Source organism: Alligator sinensis, unplaced genomic scaffold, assembly GCF_000455745.1.
Source record: "Alligator sinensis unplaced genomic scaffold, ASM45574v1 scaffold264_1, whole genome shotgun sequence".
Classification (NCBI taxonomy): Eukaryota; Metazoa; Chordata; order Crocodylia; family Alligatoridae; genus Alligator; species Alligator sinensis.
Genome location: NW_005841831.1, coordinates 5,861,880 through 5,877,277, shown reverse-complemented (window position 1 = coordinate 5,877,277; position 15,398 = coordinate 5,861,880). Strand labels below are relative to the sequence as shown.

The following is a 15,398-nucleotide window of genomic DNA, read 5'->3' as shown; positions in this document are numbered from 1 at the left end:
ACGACGGATGATCTGTCAAGCCAGATTCCGGCTGGGCTGGTCCAAGGTGGCAGCCTTGAAAAGCTGCAGAAATCAGCTCGCAGGGAGCCAGTTCTGCCGACGTTCTAGAACTCTTCTGCTGCTTGGTGCAAGTGTGTGTCACATTTGAGTTTGGATATGCCACCTTGCAGCAAAATGAACCAGTGTGTCGCGCTAATCCGTTGAGGGGGCACTCTGCAAGGTGGAAGATGCAGCTAGTCCTAAATGTGTAACCCCATGAAGGTTGTTGAGGGGAGGGGGTTTCAATCTCTGGTAATATGAGTGTTTTCATTACCAACATGTTTCATGCTTGGCCCCTGGGAGAGCCAAACCCCTTTGCACTTTCATCTTTTGTTTTTAATATTTTTATAATAAAAGCTTTAAAAGTTTAAAAAAAAAATCTCTCTCTCTCTCAGTGAGTAGCCCTCCTTTCTCTCCTAGGCTCTGTTATACAGTGAACACAGAAATTGGCATATACTGCTCTTGCTAATTTATGCTGCTGCTACCATTACTGTAAATTTAAGTTGCTCATTTAGTGGAGGAAGATCCTTCTAATTCCATGCTGTTTAAAACGAATCATATGTTTTTGCAATAGGAGGTTTCTAATCAGCTTGGGGAAAAGGATATTTATTTTTTATCTACCTTGTATTTAGTTAATTTTGCAGGTAGTCGTGTGATGCAGAATTGGGAAATTTATCATGTTTTTCTTTTGTCCTAGACATCTTCAGGTATCTAAAGCCAAACCAGTTTTAATGTAAGGACAGCAGCAGGCGGTATAATGCGGAAACCAGGCTCTCAAACAGGTAAGTGGTATTGACTAGTGTAGGCAGAGACCTGTTGTTTAGTTGGGGATAGGCTAATGACTTGATTATAAATTGTTGTGGAGCTGAGGCAAGAGGGGAACATGCGAGATGTGTGCCATAGTCTAGGGCAGGGCTCTACATGAAGGGAATGCACTGAGTCTCATTGAATTGTTTAGGCAGGCCTCATTACAGAATGATCGCTCAGACTGGTAGAAGTAAGAGAAGAAAAATCCCTTGTAGGTTATTTCACCCATCTTCATCCCAGCACAGCTTCTTCAGGACATATGCTGAGGTTAACAGCTATGGAGACTGCTTAGTCCCAGTGATGTTGTAGGGTGCATTTCCGGTCTAATCATTGGGAAGCTTGCACTGTGGCTGTCTAGCTGTTGTTGCTGTCTTTGGATTAAAGGTCAGGTTGCAGTTTCCATTTCTGTAGACCTATTTCATGTTTCCATGCATCAGTAAATGTCACAGGCTTTTTTTAGCCAGAAGTGCTAATTCTTGCTAACTTCATGGCACCCTTATATATGTGAGGCATGATGTTAGGTGATGTTATTGCCCTGTGGACCCTGTTCCATTCTTTGTTAGTTCTCCCAGCATGAAGAGAGCTGGTGCTCTGTTGTCAGAAGCCTCTCCCTCCTTTCAGGGCGGTATGAAACTGAAGATCAGCCTATCTTGTGGAGCTCAAATGTATCTCAGGTACTTCTGGTGGTCTGAATCTTTTATCCCATAACAAGACGATTATAACTGTAGGCACAAGGAATGCTCAGTAGTTACATGCAAGCTACCTGTGTTGTTTGTTTAAACAAAGGGGAAAAGCAAAGTAGGCTGTCTGCAAATGAGCTTTTCAAGGCCTTTTTATAGAAATATTGATTTCCTTTACTGTTGTTCCATACATGTGCATTTGACTAGTGTGATTTCATCACTATCATTACAGGAGAATGCCGGGGGGCAGGGTGGAACAGTAAAGCGTGCAGCATCCTCTGCAGTTCTTTGTCCACATCTGCTACATGCACACAAGGTTTACTGCAGGAGATTCCTGTGCTCAATTTCTCTCTCCCTTTTCTATATTTTTAAGCTTCCCCCTTGTTTCTCCAATGGCACATCTTATAGGAGAATTATCTTCTTTCTAGTGCCACTTGTCCTTTAATGAAGTGAAAGCAAATGAAGGAAAACAGGGAACAGGGAAAGCATGCTGTGAGGCAGCTGGAGGGCCTGGTAATAAAAGAGGCAGGTTGCTGATTAGTCAGCAATGTGGCCTGAGACCTGACTAGCTGAATTCAGCCTTGCACACAGCTTGTCATCTTTTTGCCTCCTAGAGCAGGGTGCCTCCTGCCAGTATTGCCGTTGTGACCTTTGCCCTGTGAATGCAGTACCATATGTTCCAGAATCAACAACTGTGTTGAACACAGATGGGTTCCTGTTCTGTTTACCTGGTTTTCTGTAATGCATTTGACTTTTTCAGTCAAAATAATTTGCAACGAAATCTCTCTATTCCTTTAGCTTCTTTCCCCATGTGTTGCTTTTGTATTCTCCCTAATGAAGGTTTTTGCATTTAAAGATATGTTAACAGTAGAAATGTGACTTGCCCACAGAGAGTGTGATAAAAAGCTGTCCAAGGTAGACAGCCATATGAACACATGAATGCTATCATGGAGGGCACACTCCTGCAATGCTAAAGGTTACATAAGACCCTTTGATAGTTTTGTCTTATCTGTAGCGTCTGTGCTTTGTATGCTTTATCCCTGCTTTCATAAAGAGTTGGCAGACCATCTTGCCCCAGGGGAAATAAGAGTTATGGTAAGGATATCCTTCCATTTTGCTCATTCGAGTCTGCATGGGAATACAGGCAGTCCTCAACTTACAACGTTTCGCACTTACAGCGTTTATAAATTGACAACCTGTTTCAACTTTCTGATGTCAGTTTCGACTTTACAACGTTTGATCCGATGTGATGCCGTGCTAGTGAACAAGTTTGCTGCATCACCCATCTCCCTGGAGAAAGTCTGTCCAAACTTCCTTGGAAACTTTCTTTAAGAAAGCAGACAGGACTCCAGAAAAACCTGCAGCCAAGACTTCTGAGAAGATTCCAGCCAAGAACCCTTCAAAAAGTCCAACCAAGTCACCTCAAAGATGTCCTTCCAAATCAATATGATTGCTATTTACAATATAAATACATTAATGTAGATATATTACTCATCTATAATTGATTGAGTGCAAAATTTGGGGGAATTTTTTATGAAAATAGGGTATCGGGCCTTGGTTCAGGAACCAATCCTCCATTTATAACATTGTTTCTTATGAGAAAATTGGTTCCAAGTTACGTTTCAACTTAAGACGTGGTTTTCAGGAACCAGTTGTGTCGTAAGTCCGAGGACTGCCTGTACTGTTTTGCTGGTTGGGCTGTTTTATGATGTCATAGTTGTGCACCAAGTCCCAGGGGTTCATATGAAAAACATCACCATTGAAGTACACACAGAGTCCCCATATCCACTATCTAAAATGCGTGAGAGCAAGGAGCAGCTGTTATGAAAGCATGGGTGACTGGAGCATAGTGAATATAAATACGAAGGAGAAAATGTAACAGTTTTAAAGCATTTCCTTGCCCACATTGTACAATTGCCCTTTCAGCAATGGTTTATTGCTTGGATCTTTCGGCTACTTCAGAATTTTTAAACTTTTTTTATCCACATTTTTCCTCCTATCCTTTCACTGGGAACTACTTTTCCTAATCGAAGGATATGTTTCATAAAGTGCTACAAAATTGCTTTTGTGTTTTAAAAATAGCATTTCAAATGCAATGCAAAATAAATGAGCTGGCCTGTAATAGCAATAAGACATCTCAGCATGTGCATTAGTCAACTATCAGCGTATGGCACCGCCTTGGTTGATAAGCAGTTCACCCAAGGAGGGCATTAGTAGCTGACTAATGCATCCTCTGTTGGTGCTTACTGCTCTGTTGGGCTTCTTTTTGGGGGAGAGTTGCCTATTTCTTGACATGTCAGACTTTGGGAAGGATCTTGAAAGAGTTCCTTTATTTTTATGCCTCTTCACATTCTCTGTGGCCATCACCTTTGTGGCCAAAGAAGACTTGATGCGATACCCTATGGTGCCCATCAGCACTATTCATTGAGCAACCTGTTGGGGTGCTTAGAGCTGTCTTTGTCTTTTTCCTTCCCCAGGAATTGAGTAGTACCCACAGTGATTCCCGGCCCTAATGTCCTGGGCAGCGATCAGCCCGTACTGATGCTCAAACATCCGGTATTTTGTGTGTGTTGGGACCAGCATCCTTCAGGACTCTGGGGAAAGCCATTCGTGTCCAAGGGACCTGAATAGCCAAGAGAGGAGCTAGGCAGATGTGGGGTAAAGGAATAGCTATACTAACCTTTATTTGCCAATGGGGACCTGATCCAAACTCACCCCTTCTATGCATGCACCACAAAAGGAGTAGTTTCCTCACCCTTTCATTTCCATTCCTCACTAAATCTCTCTCTCTCAAGCCTGCCAGCTTTTAAGGTAGTTTAAAATGATAAAAACTGAGTTGAAAGTTTTTGTTTCTATGCCTCATTGTTTGCCATTATGGATGAATATTAGCATACAAGGGTTGATGAAGACCAAGTAGTAACCTGAGGCCAAATGTTCCTTCTCTTGAGCTCAGGGTGGGCTATAAACAAACAGGAGATTGGCTCCTGAAGTCATCCCTTTATGTGCCTTGTCCAGTGAATGTCACTACTATATGTTGTTTGGCAGTCTGTACAGGGAGAAAATGAGCCAAACAGTAGGAACTTGCCCTTGTCCTGGGGTCATTTCTTTCCTGGGAGGTACAAAATGCCTATGTCCAGTGAGCAGCTGCTTGAAGACTAATCTGGAATCCGATGGGCTCCCTCACTGACATAAATGCTTTGTTTCTTGCCTTAGCCATAGACTGGAAAGATGGTAAAAAGCACAAATATGGCCGCCCGTCAGAACCTTCCTCCCAATACCAAGGTAAGAAGGTGTTTCTCACCCCCCTTTTGAATGTATTGATTTGTCTGGGATGTAACTCATCTGATATGCTGAAAACTTAGTGCAAACTGCTTTTAAGTGATTCTCAGCTATAGAGACCTTGTGTAGAAATTACTTAAAATTGTGTACCATGTTACAAAATGTGACAGTAAAAGGCTACAGATAAGTTAGCATCAGAAGGTTTTCCTTACTTAAGGTAAGTTCTCTCTTTTATATTCATATGAAACTGTTAATTCAAGCCTGCTTTTGTAGAGTGGGTGTGGTTGTGACTTTATCAGATCATTCATTGAATTCCTTCTTTAACAAAAGCAAAATGATTTCCCCAGCAAATAAGAGCCCAAATGGGAGCCCCTTATGCATCAGCCCATCTGTCAGTCTCTTCAGAGCTGAGGGCAAGAGATGCAGTTAGCAGAACAAGAGTTAATCACCTCTCTCCCCTTGGAGATCATTGTTTATCTAGTTCAGTGGCCGGGAAGGCTGCAATCCTGTGCAGAGCATCTAGGGTGCTGCCAGACGGGGGAGGGGGTGTGTGTGAAAACTCCCACACTTTACCAGAAGCAGGGGCGCATTACTTTGACCTGGCTCTGCAGCATCTGTGTAGATCTCTTGCTTCAGCTGGACTTTTTGCCACATTTATCTAATAGCTGAGTCAATCAGCTATTAGATAAAAGTGCCAGAATAGCCCCACTAAAGTACCTGATTTATACAGATGTTGGGAAAGCTGAGTTCAACTAACACAGTGCATCTTCTGCGCGTGCCCTGGGCTGGGTGCAGGAGCACACTGAGTTTAAAGTAAAGAGCTGGGGGTTTGGGGGTTTCTTGGTGGTGGTAGTGGTTTTTTCCATGTCTGCATGCAACCTTAGAGATTGTTTATAGAACTGGTGGGACCTGCTCTCTCTTCCAGGGATATGCGTGCAAGTTCTGACTGTTTGGGCTACGTGTATAATTTATGACAAGGCTTTAGGTCTCACTTTCTAACAACCTTTTATAATTTTCTTTTGTTTGTAAAGTTTAATTTCAAGATTCCCCAGCGAACTCATCTTTAGAAATTTAAAGTGGCATAAATCACCATCTGCCTTTGTGTTAGGCAGTCTTGTTTTTCTTGGAGTCCCTGTTGAGGCTATCTTGAGAGCACTGTCTGCTCTGGGGAAGTATTTGTTGGGTGTCTGTCATTGAGCTTTGAGTTATGGCATAGAAACCTATGCAGGGACCTGAGACACGGAAGAGAATCCCTGAAGATTGTCTCTCTCACCTCTGTCTTGAACATTATTTGCAATTATAGGCTACTATTGTGGTTTGTATGTTCTGTCTAGAGTCTTCCTACTGGGTTTCAGGGATTTTCCATAATCTCCCTTTTGCAGGGCATTGCATCATTCCCATGCATGGGGAGGACTGTTTTGTTTTTTTTAGTGACAAGGAATCTCTCTGAAATGAACATAAAGGCATACAGCCTTAGATGTATCAGTCAAGCTAAGGAATTACTGGAGAAGTGTGTTGTACTCAGGATTGAAGTAGGTAATTATCTATCTATTGGACAAGTACTTGGTGTAAAATAGGAATTGTCTTCTGGGAACAAATGCTCACCTGCATTGCTCGATATTCTGTACAAATTCTGAGTACTTAAGTGTGAATATGCAGACACAGTTACTTCCCAGATGACCACTGCCCTAAGCCTAACATGAAAAGGGTTCCTCCCAGAGATGAAAGTGGAACCAGGCAGTTCTTAAAAAAAGAAGAGTAATGATCTAAACCAAATGGGCTAATGCTTCGTGCAGGCTTACATGTTATGTTTCAGGGTAGGAAAGCAGAGCAAGTGGCAGTGCATTATGAGTGCCATGATTAGTTACACTGACTGTTAATCAAAATAGCAGTTAACCAGAGCCTTTGAAAACTGCAGTAAAATACGACCTGCAGGAATTCTTCTCTTATAGAGTGAGAGCCTGTTTGGAAACATGCAACTAGGAAGGTCATTGATGTGGTTGGATTGTGAGCAGACACTGATATTCTGTCATCTTTCTGAGTTAAACTTGGTTAGACCATTCTGCTTTCATATTCACTCTTGAAACTATTTAGCTGGCTCACATATGGGGGACAGATTTTAACAGGGTGCTTTGATCTGTGTAGGGCACAGTCTCCTTCAGAGATGTAACCTGAAGTGCACGTGCGTTTCTTTCAATAGGATTGATGATACCTTGAAATTTTAAATGCTAATGGAACCCAAACCAGATTTGAGTAAAAACATAAACAGCTTTATTCAAATTCCAGGCAAAACTACATTAAATACAGCATTGTGAGGAGTTCAAGCACAGGCAGGTTGGGGAGTTCAGGAGTTATGTTGGTCACAAGTATACCTTCTATGATGAGATGACTGACTCTAGATGTGGGAAGAGCAGTGGACATGATGTACCTTGACTTTAGCAAGGCTTTTGATATGGTCTCCCACAACGTTCTTGCAAGCAAGCTAAGTAAGTGTGGGTTGGATGAATGGTCTATAAAGTGGATAGAAAACTGGCTGGATTGTCGGGCTCAGAGGGTAATAAGCAATGGCCCAATGTCAGGTTGGCAGCCAGTGTCAAGTGGAATGCCTCAGGGATCAATCCTGGGGCCAGTTTTGTCCAATAACATCAGTGACCTGGAAGATGGGATAGAGTGCACCCTTAACAAGTTTGCAGATGACACTGAGCTGGGGGGAGTAGTAGCTACATTGGAGGGTAGGGCTAGGATTCGGAGAGACCTCAACAAATTGGAGGATTGGACCAAAAGAAATCTCATGAGGTTAAGTAAGGACAAATGCAAAGTCCTGCATTTAGAATGGAACAGTCCCAGGCACCAGTACATGCTGGGGATGACTGGCTAAGCAGCTGCTATGCAGAAAAGGTCCTGGGGGGTTACAGTGAACAAGAAGCTGAATATGAGCCAATAGTATGCCCTTGTTGTGAAGAAGGCTAACGGCATACTGGGCTGCACTGGTACGAGTGTTGCCAGCAGATGGAGGGAAGTGATTATCCCCTTCTATTAAACACTGGTGAGGCCACACCTGGTGTACTGCACCCAGTTTTGCCCCCCAACCCTCCCACAGACAGGATGTGGACAAGTCAGATTGAGTGCAGCAGAGGGCAGTGACAATGGTTAGGAGGCTGGGACACAACTTCTGAGGAGAGGATGAGGGAACTGGGCTTATTTAGCTTGGAGAGAAGACCGAGGGGGAATTTAATAGTCTTCAACTACGTGAAGGGTGGTTCCAAAGAGGTGGACTGTTCTCAGTGGTTGCAAATGACAGAATACAGAGCAATGGTCTCAAGTTCAGCAAGGGAAGTTTAAGTTAAATATTAGGAAGAACTTTCTCACTAGGAGGGTAGTAAAGCACTGAAATTGGCTATCCAGAGAAGTGGTGGAATCTCCATCCTTGGAGGTTTTTAAGACCCAGGTAGACAAAGTTTTGTCTGGGATGATCTACTTGGTGATGGTCCTACCTTGAGTGTGGGGTTGGACTAGATGACTTCCTGAGGCCCCTTTCAATCCTAATTTTCTATGATTCTGTTGTGGCTTGTCCCCTTGTTGATGTGGGGGTGGGGGGGGCGTTCCTTTATTTATACCAGAGAGCTCAGTTCTGCCAGTTTTACTTTAAGTAACACCTTCATTGGGGTTACTTACAGAGTATAACAATTCCTGAAACAAGGAATACTACCAGAATCAAACCCTTAGTTTTGAATTTCTTGGTTCTTGTGTGCTTAAATGTCAACTGTAACTCAATGTCATATTTCTCATTGAATATTTTGCTTCATTTCCTCTCCTTAAACAAAAAAGTTCTGGTGTTGTATGATTTTGCTGAAAAAATTCTCAGTCTTATTTAAGAATATGGTGCTCCTAACTCATTGTATAGGATTTGTGATTTGCAGGAGGAGGTGAGGGGAGTACTAAAAAGGTGAAGTGTCAAACAGGAGTAAGTGAATATCGTGCCTTTGGTACATTGTAGCAGGTTTGAGCCTCAGGGGCAGCCATGATGCCTCCTAATGGCTGTATGGCTCCTGCCTGGTTCTGTCTCTAAGGTTGCTCTCCCTTAATTGCTCACCCACCACACCTTGTTATTGAGGGTTAAGTAAGGGAGGCTGCCCATGGGCCTTAGAGAGAGAGCCTAAGTCCAATCAACTCCTCAAGGGGTCCCTCCCCACTAGTTTCAATCAACCTTTGTGCTAAATAGGCCTTCTCGCCTGGCAGTGCCCCTGCAGGGCACCTATAGCCCAGAGGGCAAATTGCCATGGCTCCATTCCTCCCCTACACCACAGCCCAAGCCTTGCAGGTGTTAGCACTTCAGCTGTTTGCTTTCCTTAGCTCCTCAGGATTCTCAGACCCCCTGGGTCCCTCTCTGCCCTCTATCTCTGGGTCCTCCAACCCCTAGTCCCTCACACAGTCCCTCTTGGCTGGGGAGCCCTTTGTGCCCCACTCAGCCCCTTCCCTGGGCTGGTGGGCTCTGCTCCCTTGTCCAAACCCTCTTCTGGGCTGGGGAACCCTCTGTGCCCTGCTCAGCTCCCTTCTCTGGGCTGGTGGTAGGCAAAACCCTCTTGCCCTCTATCCCCACTCAGCCCCTGTTCTAGGCTGGGGAATTCTCTCTAGGCTTTAAGCCTGTCTCCAGCAGGGCTCGAGACTTGTAACTCAAGCAATCTTATCAACATAAAACAAAGGCCCCTTGCCTGCATCAACCCTTCTCTGCCACAGGGAATATTCTCTGGTTCCCAGGATTGCAGGGTCTTTTTGTTTCCCCTACCTTTTTTGGTCTTTCAGGAGTCCTCCTGCCCTGCTGTAGAGAACTCTTCTCCTCAGACTCTCAGGGCTGGGGTCCCTGATCTGCTCAGGCACTAGGCGTATTTAGCCCCAGCCTGGCCCTCTTCCAATCAGGTAAGCCTGCAGTCAGCCCCCACACTACCTGGAAGCTGTCTCTAAGGTAGCTTCTCCCATTAAAGTAGCAGGCACACCACAGTGCCCTGCTACATACATACTGGACAACCAATGCTGGAGGCTAAGGGCCAGCTTCTCTTCCACCTATTAGGCATGTAAGGGGACTTGGGCACCTAAGTGCAATCCTATTCCATCCTGCTCAATTCCCTGAAAAACAGTTAATGAGAAATGCGAGTGGGTCTTGCTTTTGCTCACTGCTTTTTTGTGACTCCTTTTGGGTCAGGTGATCATGTCAGATGACAAAAGTAGATCCAATACAGATTTTTAAGGACTTGAACAGGGAAGACTAGACTTGCACGTAGGTGCTTATGTCCACTTAGACGTCCAGTAAGCAGAATAGAATCTTGCCCTAAGTCCCTCTCCCACAGAGCAAGCAACAGTGGGATAAGTTCTGCCCTCCACCTCACCCCTCTTGCTGCTTTGTCCCTGTGCTGCATTGTCCACTTTTCATAACAAGAGGAGAGTTTAGTCTCCATGGCCCATTCAGTCTTTGACACCTCTGCTAAATTAGTTGACGCGGCTAGTTAGTGCCTACTGTGATGATAGTTTGTATGAAGTGAACAATTGGGCCAAATCTTTCGGTGTAGGTGGTTGACTAACCATGCAGAAAACAATATTCAGTTGTTAGCCACATGGGCCAGATGTGAAACAGTGGGTTACAGCAAAAAGCTCCTTATCCGACTGTATTGCCATGTTTGACATGTTTAAAGCCAACAAAGAATTAGAGAGTTAAGAGACAAAATAGTTGGCCTGTGTTATACAGGAGGTTAAACTAGATGTTTCCAATGGTGCCTTCTGGCTTTGCAGTCTATAAACACACAAACACTTGTCTGGAATTATTTAGACGGGGATGATCCTGCCTTGAGCAGGAGGATTAGACTAGAAGACCTTCTGAGGTCCCTTCCAGCACTATTTTTCTTTGGTTCTATGCATGTAACAGCATGAGAAAGCACATAGCAAATGTGACCTCTCTTTACACAGCAAGCCTGGAGTCCTGGGCTTCATTTGATACTGCTGGAATTGAATATGCAAGTTAATGGCCACATACTTGAGTCAACATAGTAAGTAGGATTTCGGGAGGGGCAAGAGGAACAAAGCTTAAGATGATCAAGCTTGAGATATCTGTCTTAAAACTCTGCTCATGCTGTTTTCAAACAGTGTGTTTTGGATGTGTTCTCTACTGCCTGACCAAAAACACTCTGGAATGATCTCTTTCACTGTTTTTCATCATTAGCAGATTTCTCTTTCCTTGATAAAGTTCATTTATGTCAGTCCCCTTGGTATACCACTATCTTAAACAAGTCCCTGCCCTTCTCTGTGCACTTGTTTCCTCATCTGGAGTATGAGGATAATGTTGTTTGTCATCCTTTGTAAATAACTTTCAGATTCGTGGATGAAAAGCAATATATATTAAGAGCTATATATTATCATCACTTAGTGCCAATACCATATATTGTATTTATCTGGAGCAGTGGTTGTCAGAGGGGATGCCATGAGCCCTTTGACAGGGATGCCATGGTGCAGGTGCCAATTTAAGTTAGGTGGAACTGCCCTGCTTGCCTCCTGAGGAGGCAGATTTGGGAGGCAGCTGCAGCTGGAGCCTGTGCACTTCCTGCAACCCTTCTTGGTTCAGGCCCCCCCCAGTGCATCTCAAACAGAGGCATATCAGGCAGGTGTGACTCTTTCTGGGAAGAGCTTGTGGGGTTGGACCAGAAAGGGCTGTTGCATGAGTGTGTGCTCCAGCCATAGCTGTTTATACTGCCTAGCCAGAGGAGTGAGGCCACAGGGGAGTTTTGCCCAGGACAAAAAAACTCATTAGTTATGCCTCTGCTACTACCTGGTTTAGGTTTATCAGATAACCCTAGTATAGGCAGAAGTGTATGGCAGCATCCTGGTTGAGAACTACTGCGGTAAGTAGAGGCAGTAAAACAATGGGTCTCAACTGGGGGTGCTGCCAAATTCAAAAAAGTTATGGAGGAGTGCCTTGCATCTAAGAAGGGTGAGAACCACTGCTCTAGAACTTTTCCCTAAACCACAGACCAGGGGTTTTCAGCTGGGGATACGTGTACCTTTGGGGGTACTTGGGATGGCCTCAGGGGTTACTCAGTCGCTGCTGCTGGAACTTCTGCTGCCATGCCACTAGCACTTCTGCCGCTGGCATGCTTGCCGATCAGCCACAGGTGACCCTCCCGTTTGTCGATTGGCTGCTGTGGGATTCTCCCCTCCTGCCTCCTTCCTTCCCCTCACCCCCCGCTCATCAACAGGCCATCGGGGGACTCCTTCCTTCTCGACCAGCCATCAAGGGTACACTGACCCAAAAAGGTTGAAAACCCCAGCCATAAACCAAACTATCTTAAGTTAAGGCAAGGGGTTAGAGACCTCAGAGTTCACTGTCTTGTTCATTGGTCACGAGGGAGTAATTTTGAATGGAAATATCTTGTATTTTAGTTTACTGTATTTATATAAAGGAATTAGAAATACTAGATTGTTAGGCTTGAACTCTGCCACACATGGGGGGGGGGGGGTTCTAAAAAGTCCTCTTCAGTAGAACTTAAACTTTTTTTAAACTTACCAAAATGTGAATTGCAAGCTGTGCTATAGACATCTTCACAGTATAGTGGGTTGGCAGCAAACTAGAAATAAGCTTACATGAGTTTGTACCCATACTCTGTTTTCAGGGACAGACAACTGTCTCAGAAATTCTTTGCTCGCGCTGGAATCCTGTAGGCTTGGTCTCTGCTTGATTTAAAACGTTAGATGCAGAGAGAAAAAATACATCTACTGTTTTTAAAAAAAGGATGCGTGTTGAGTGGGAGGTATTTTTAGATAAAATGTTAAAAAGCTGTTAAGTTCCTTATTTCAAAGTTGTTTAGTCTAGTCTCTTAGCGTCTGGTACAAAAATGGGATTTAATTGCCCGAATTGCACTTTAGGCAGAACTGAATGGCTTGTGTCTTAAAAAAAAAAAAAAAAAATCTGCTAAAATGCTGAAGTACTTGGGAAGCTGCAAAGCCTTGTGTTTTCAGACAAAAACGCATTTAGATGCCTACATACTAGTTGTTGCACTTGGACAAAGCTGCTACCATCTTGGCTGAGCTGAACATTTAAGTGTCTTTCCATCACCTATAGTCATTTGGGATTCATAAATCAGGCACAGCTTTATATGCCTCAAGGGGCAGTCTGCATACTCACAGCATACTTAGCAAAGACTGGCAACACTGAGATAAGCATCCATGGCTGGTGTGGGTGGTTGGTGATAGTGGTTATCACCTGTATAATAACCTAGGCATTCTGTTCCCTTCTTGGTCATCTAAGTATCCAGATTTGATCATCTACATAGCATTTTTGGTACTTAGGCACCTGGAGGAATTCTATTCCTGGACATGTAGCCCTGCACGTATGCATGACTGTGGACAACTATGTAGGTGTGAAGACTGGGCATGCTCACTGGCAACAAAATATGAAAGACTTCTTACCTTCTTTCCCCCCGCTCCGTCAAGACCTGAATCAGTAGGACACTTACCCGGGAAGCCAGGAGACCCGGGTTCCAGGTCCGCCTTGCCCTTATGGGATTTGAACCTGGGTCTCTGACTTCCCACTGCAGCACTTGAACACCACAGGTCAGCCAGTCTCCTTTTCAGTACTCCTCTTAAAGCTGAGTCACTAGCAGTGTAAGGGAGAAGCTTCTGTCTAACTGGGGAAAGGGCACAAGCTAGAACTAAGGGCCCCTTCTCTTCTTGGTCCCATCCAACTCCAATGTACTTCCCTTTCATGGCTGCCCAGGGTGCCAGCTTCAGAGCTCTGTAAATAAAAATATATTAAATGATTATGAAAACTAGTTTAAGTAAAAGTATATAAAAAAACTGTCCAGAGTATGCTACTCTGTGGATGAGAGATGGTGGGAAAGTGATGCTTCTGTTATATTATTTGAGGAGGAGTAGAGTCTTTATGTATTCTCCCATAGTCCTGCATGGGACAGAGTTAAAATTATATATGTAAACTTAACATTTCCATTCCTAAATGTTAGAGTCCTTTCATATGCCATGTTAAGCATGTGTAAGCGTGTACACACTTAACTATGTTTTTTATATAAAAAATAAGCTGAATAAAAACTGTTGTGAGTAATAGAAATGGTAACTGGCCCCCACAGATGCTCTTTTAATGACTTGAAAAAAAGGGTCTCGTGGGTGCTGTTCAGGTGAATAGAAGCTAGTGCCATGCTGGCTTTTGTAGAAGATAATTTCTCAGGAGCTCATGTAAATGATGGAAGTTTTGATTGCTATTCCCCCTTTGACAGAATAACACTTTTGCCATGCATACCTATACATTTGAAGAGCACTACAAACAGACCCTTCCCTTTACGGCAGTTTTCAGCTGAAGGGGCTTTTCTATTGAATAAGGTCTGTTCTGTAAATCTCTGCCCTCATGGAGGATGCTTCAATATTGCCTCAACTATGGACTGTTTGTTCTAGATACTTAACTGCTGGCCAGTCCACTAATCAGCTACTTCTTGCCATATGATTGCTGTTTGGAAAAAACAGCCTGTGTTTAAGCAGCAGCCATGAAGTCAATGGCATGTAAAAGCTTTTCGGGTGATTTAGATCTCATCCTTCAGTGACTTGTCCTTAACTCCAAGACTAAGCAGTATGTGTAATGCATAGCCTGAAGGAATTGTTCTCTCAGAGACTGTGCTAACTCCTTTGACAGCTTGCACCATTTGTGCAGCTTCAGGGTTTAAAATCAGACTTTAAAAGATGGAAGAGCAGGGTAGATTGTAACCTAGTCTGATCTCCTTCCCCCCTCCCCCCAACTCTGGAGGGCCAGGGATTTGGATGGTGCAGCGAACACCCCAAGTTAGTTCTTCCATTCTCTTGGTCAGTATCTAGTTATAATGATGTAGGGTGTAACTTCTCTTAGTTTTTTGCTATGCTGTCAGCTCCTGCTTAAATCCCTTTATTTCTTCTCTTGCAGGTCACTTCACCTGGGAAAAATACCTGAAAGAGACATGTGCCATCCCAGCTCCAGCCCATTGCTTCAAGCAGGTAATTGGTGGTGTAGTGTTATGAGAGCAACAAAGGGAATGGATAAATCCAGATTCTAGTTCAGAGCAAACCTTGGAATAGAAAAAGCGAACACTGGGCAGGAATGTGTGTATGATGAAGCAAAGATAGAATAGATACGTTTAGACAAGCCATATATGTTACCGAACAATCCAGGGGAGTAACTCTCAAATGTACATAAATAGGAATATTAGAGCATCTCTTTGTCCTTGCAGGACTCACATGATGAAGGGAAATGTGTAGATTGGATCATTAGTCAGTGCGAACTATGATTTCAGTTTCACTGGATCCACACTAGTAAAATGAATGTCCTGCCCACTTCTCTTCTATGTTTTCCAATTATTGGTGAGCCAAATAGTGATTTCTAAGGCATTGGGCATTTGGTCAAATTGCTGGAGCTGCTACCATAATTTTTAGACCAGCTGATACAAAGGTCAATGAATAAACTAATAAAATGACAGTGGGTCAGGATTAAGGGACCTGGGCTTTGGTATAGGCTAAGGAGAGCATAGGGCTGGAATATCAGAGAAGATGCAAATCAGAATTAAGAGTTCAGGT

At 43.7% G+C, this 15,398-nt stretch overlaps 1 protein-coding gene across 5 annotated transcripts in view; it reads left to right on the top strand.

Moving 5' to 3' along the window:
- The window catches only part of SCMH1 (Scm polycomb group protein homolog 1), a 123,997-nt gene that overhangs the window by 13,594 nt on the left and 95,005 nt on the right, over nucleotides 1-15,398 (top strand). For 3 of the 5 annotated variants that reach the window (XM_025212901.1, XM_025212951.1, XM_025213035.1), the window contains exons 3-5: nucleotides 737-821; nucleotides 4,740-4,808; nucleotides 14,752-14,822. In XM_025212901.1, the coding sequence (XP_025068686.1) occupies nucleotides 797-821; nucleotides 4,740-4,808; nucleotides 14,752-14,822 (165 nt within the window). In that variant the 5' untranslated portion in view covers nucleotides 737-796. Of the gene's footprint in view, nucleotides 1-736; nucleotides 822-4,003; nucleotides 4,185-4,739; nucleotides 4,809-9,608; nucleotides 9,723-14,751; nucleotides 14,823-15,398 lie in introns of those variants that run through there. The other 2 variants (XM_025212986.1, XM_025213086.1) reach the window with 2 other exon arrangements.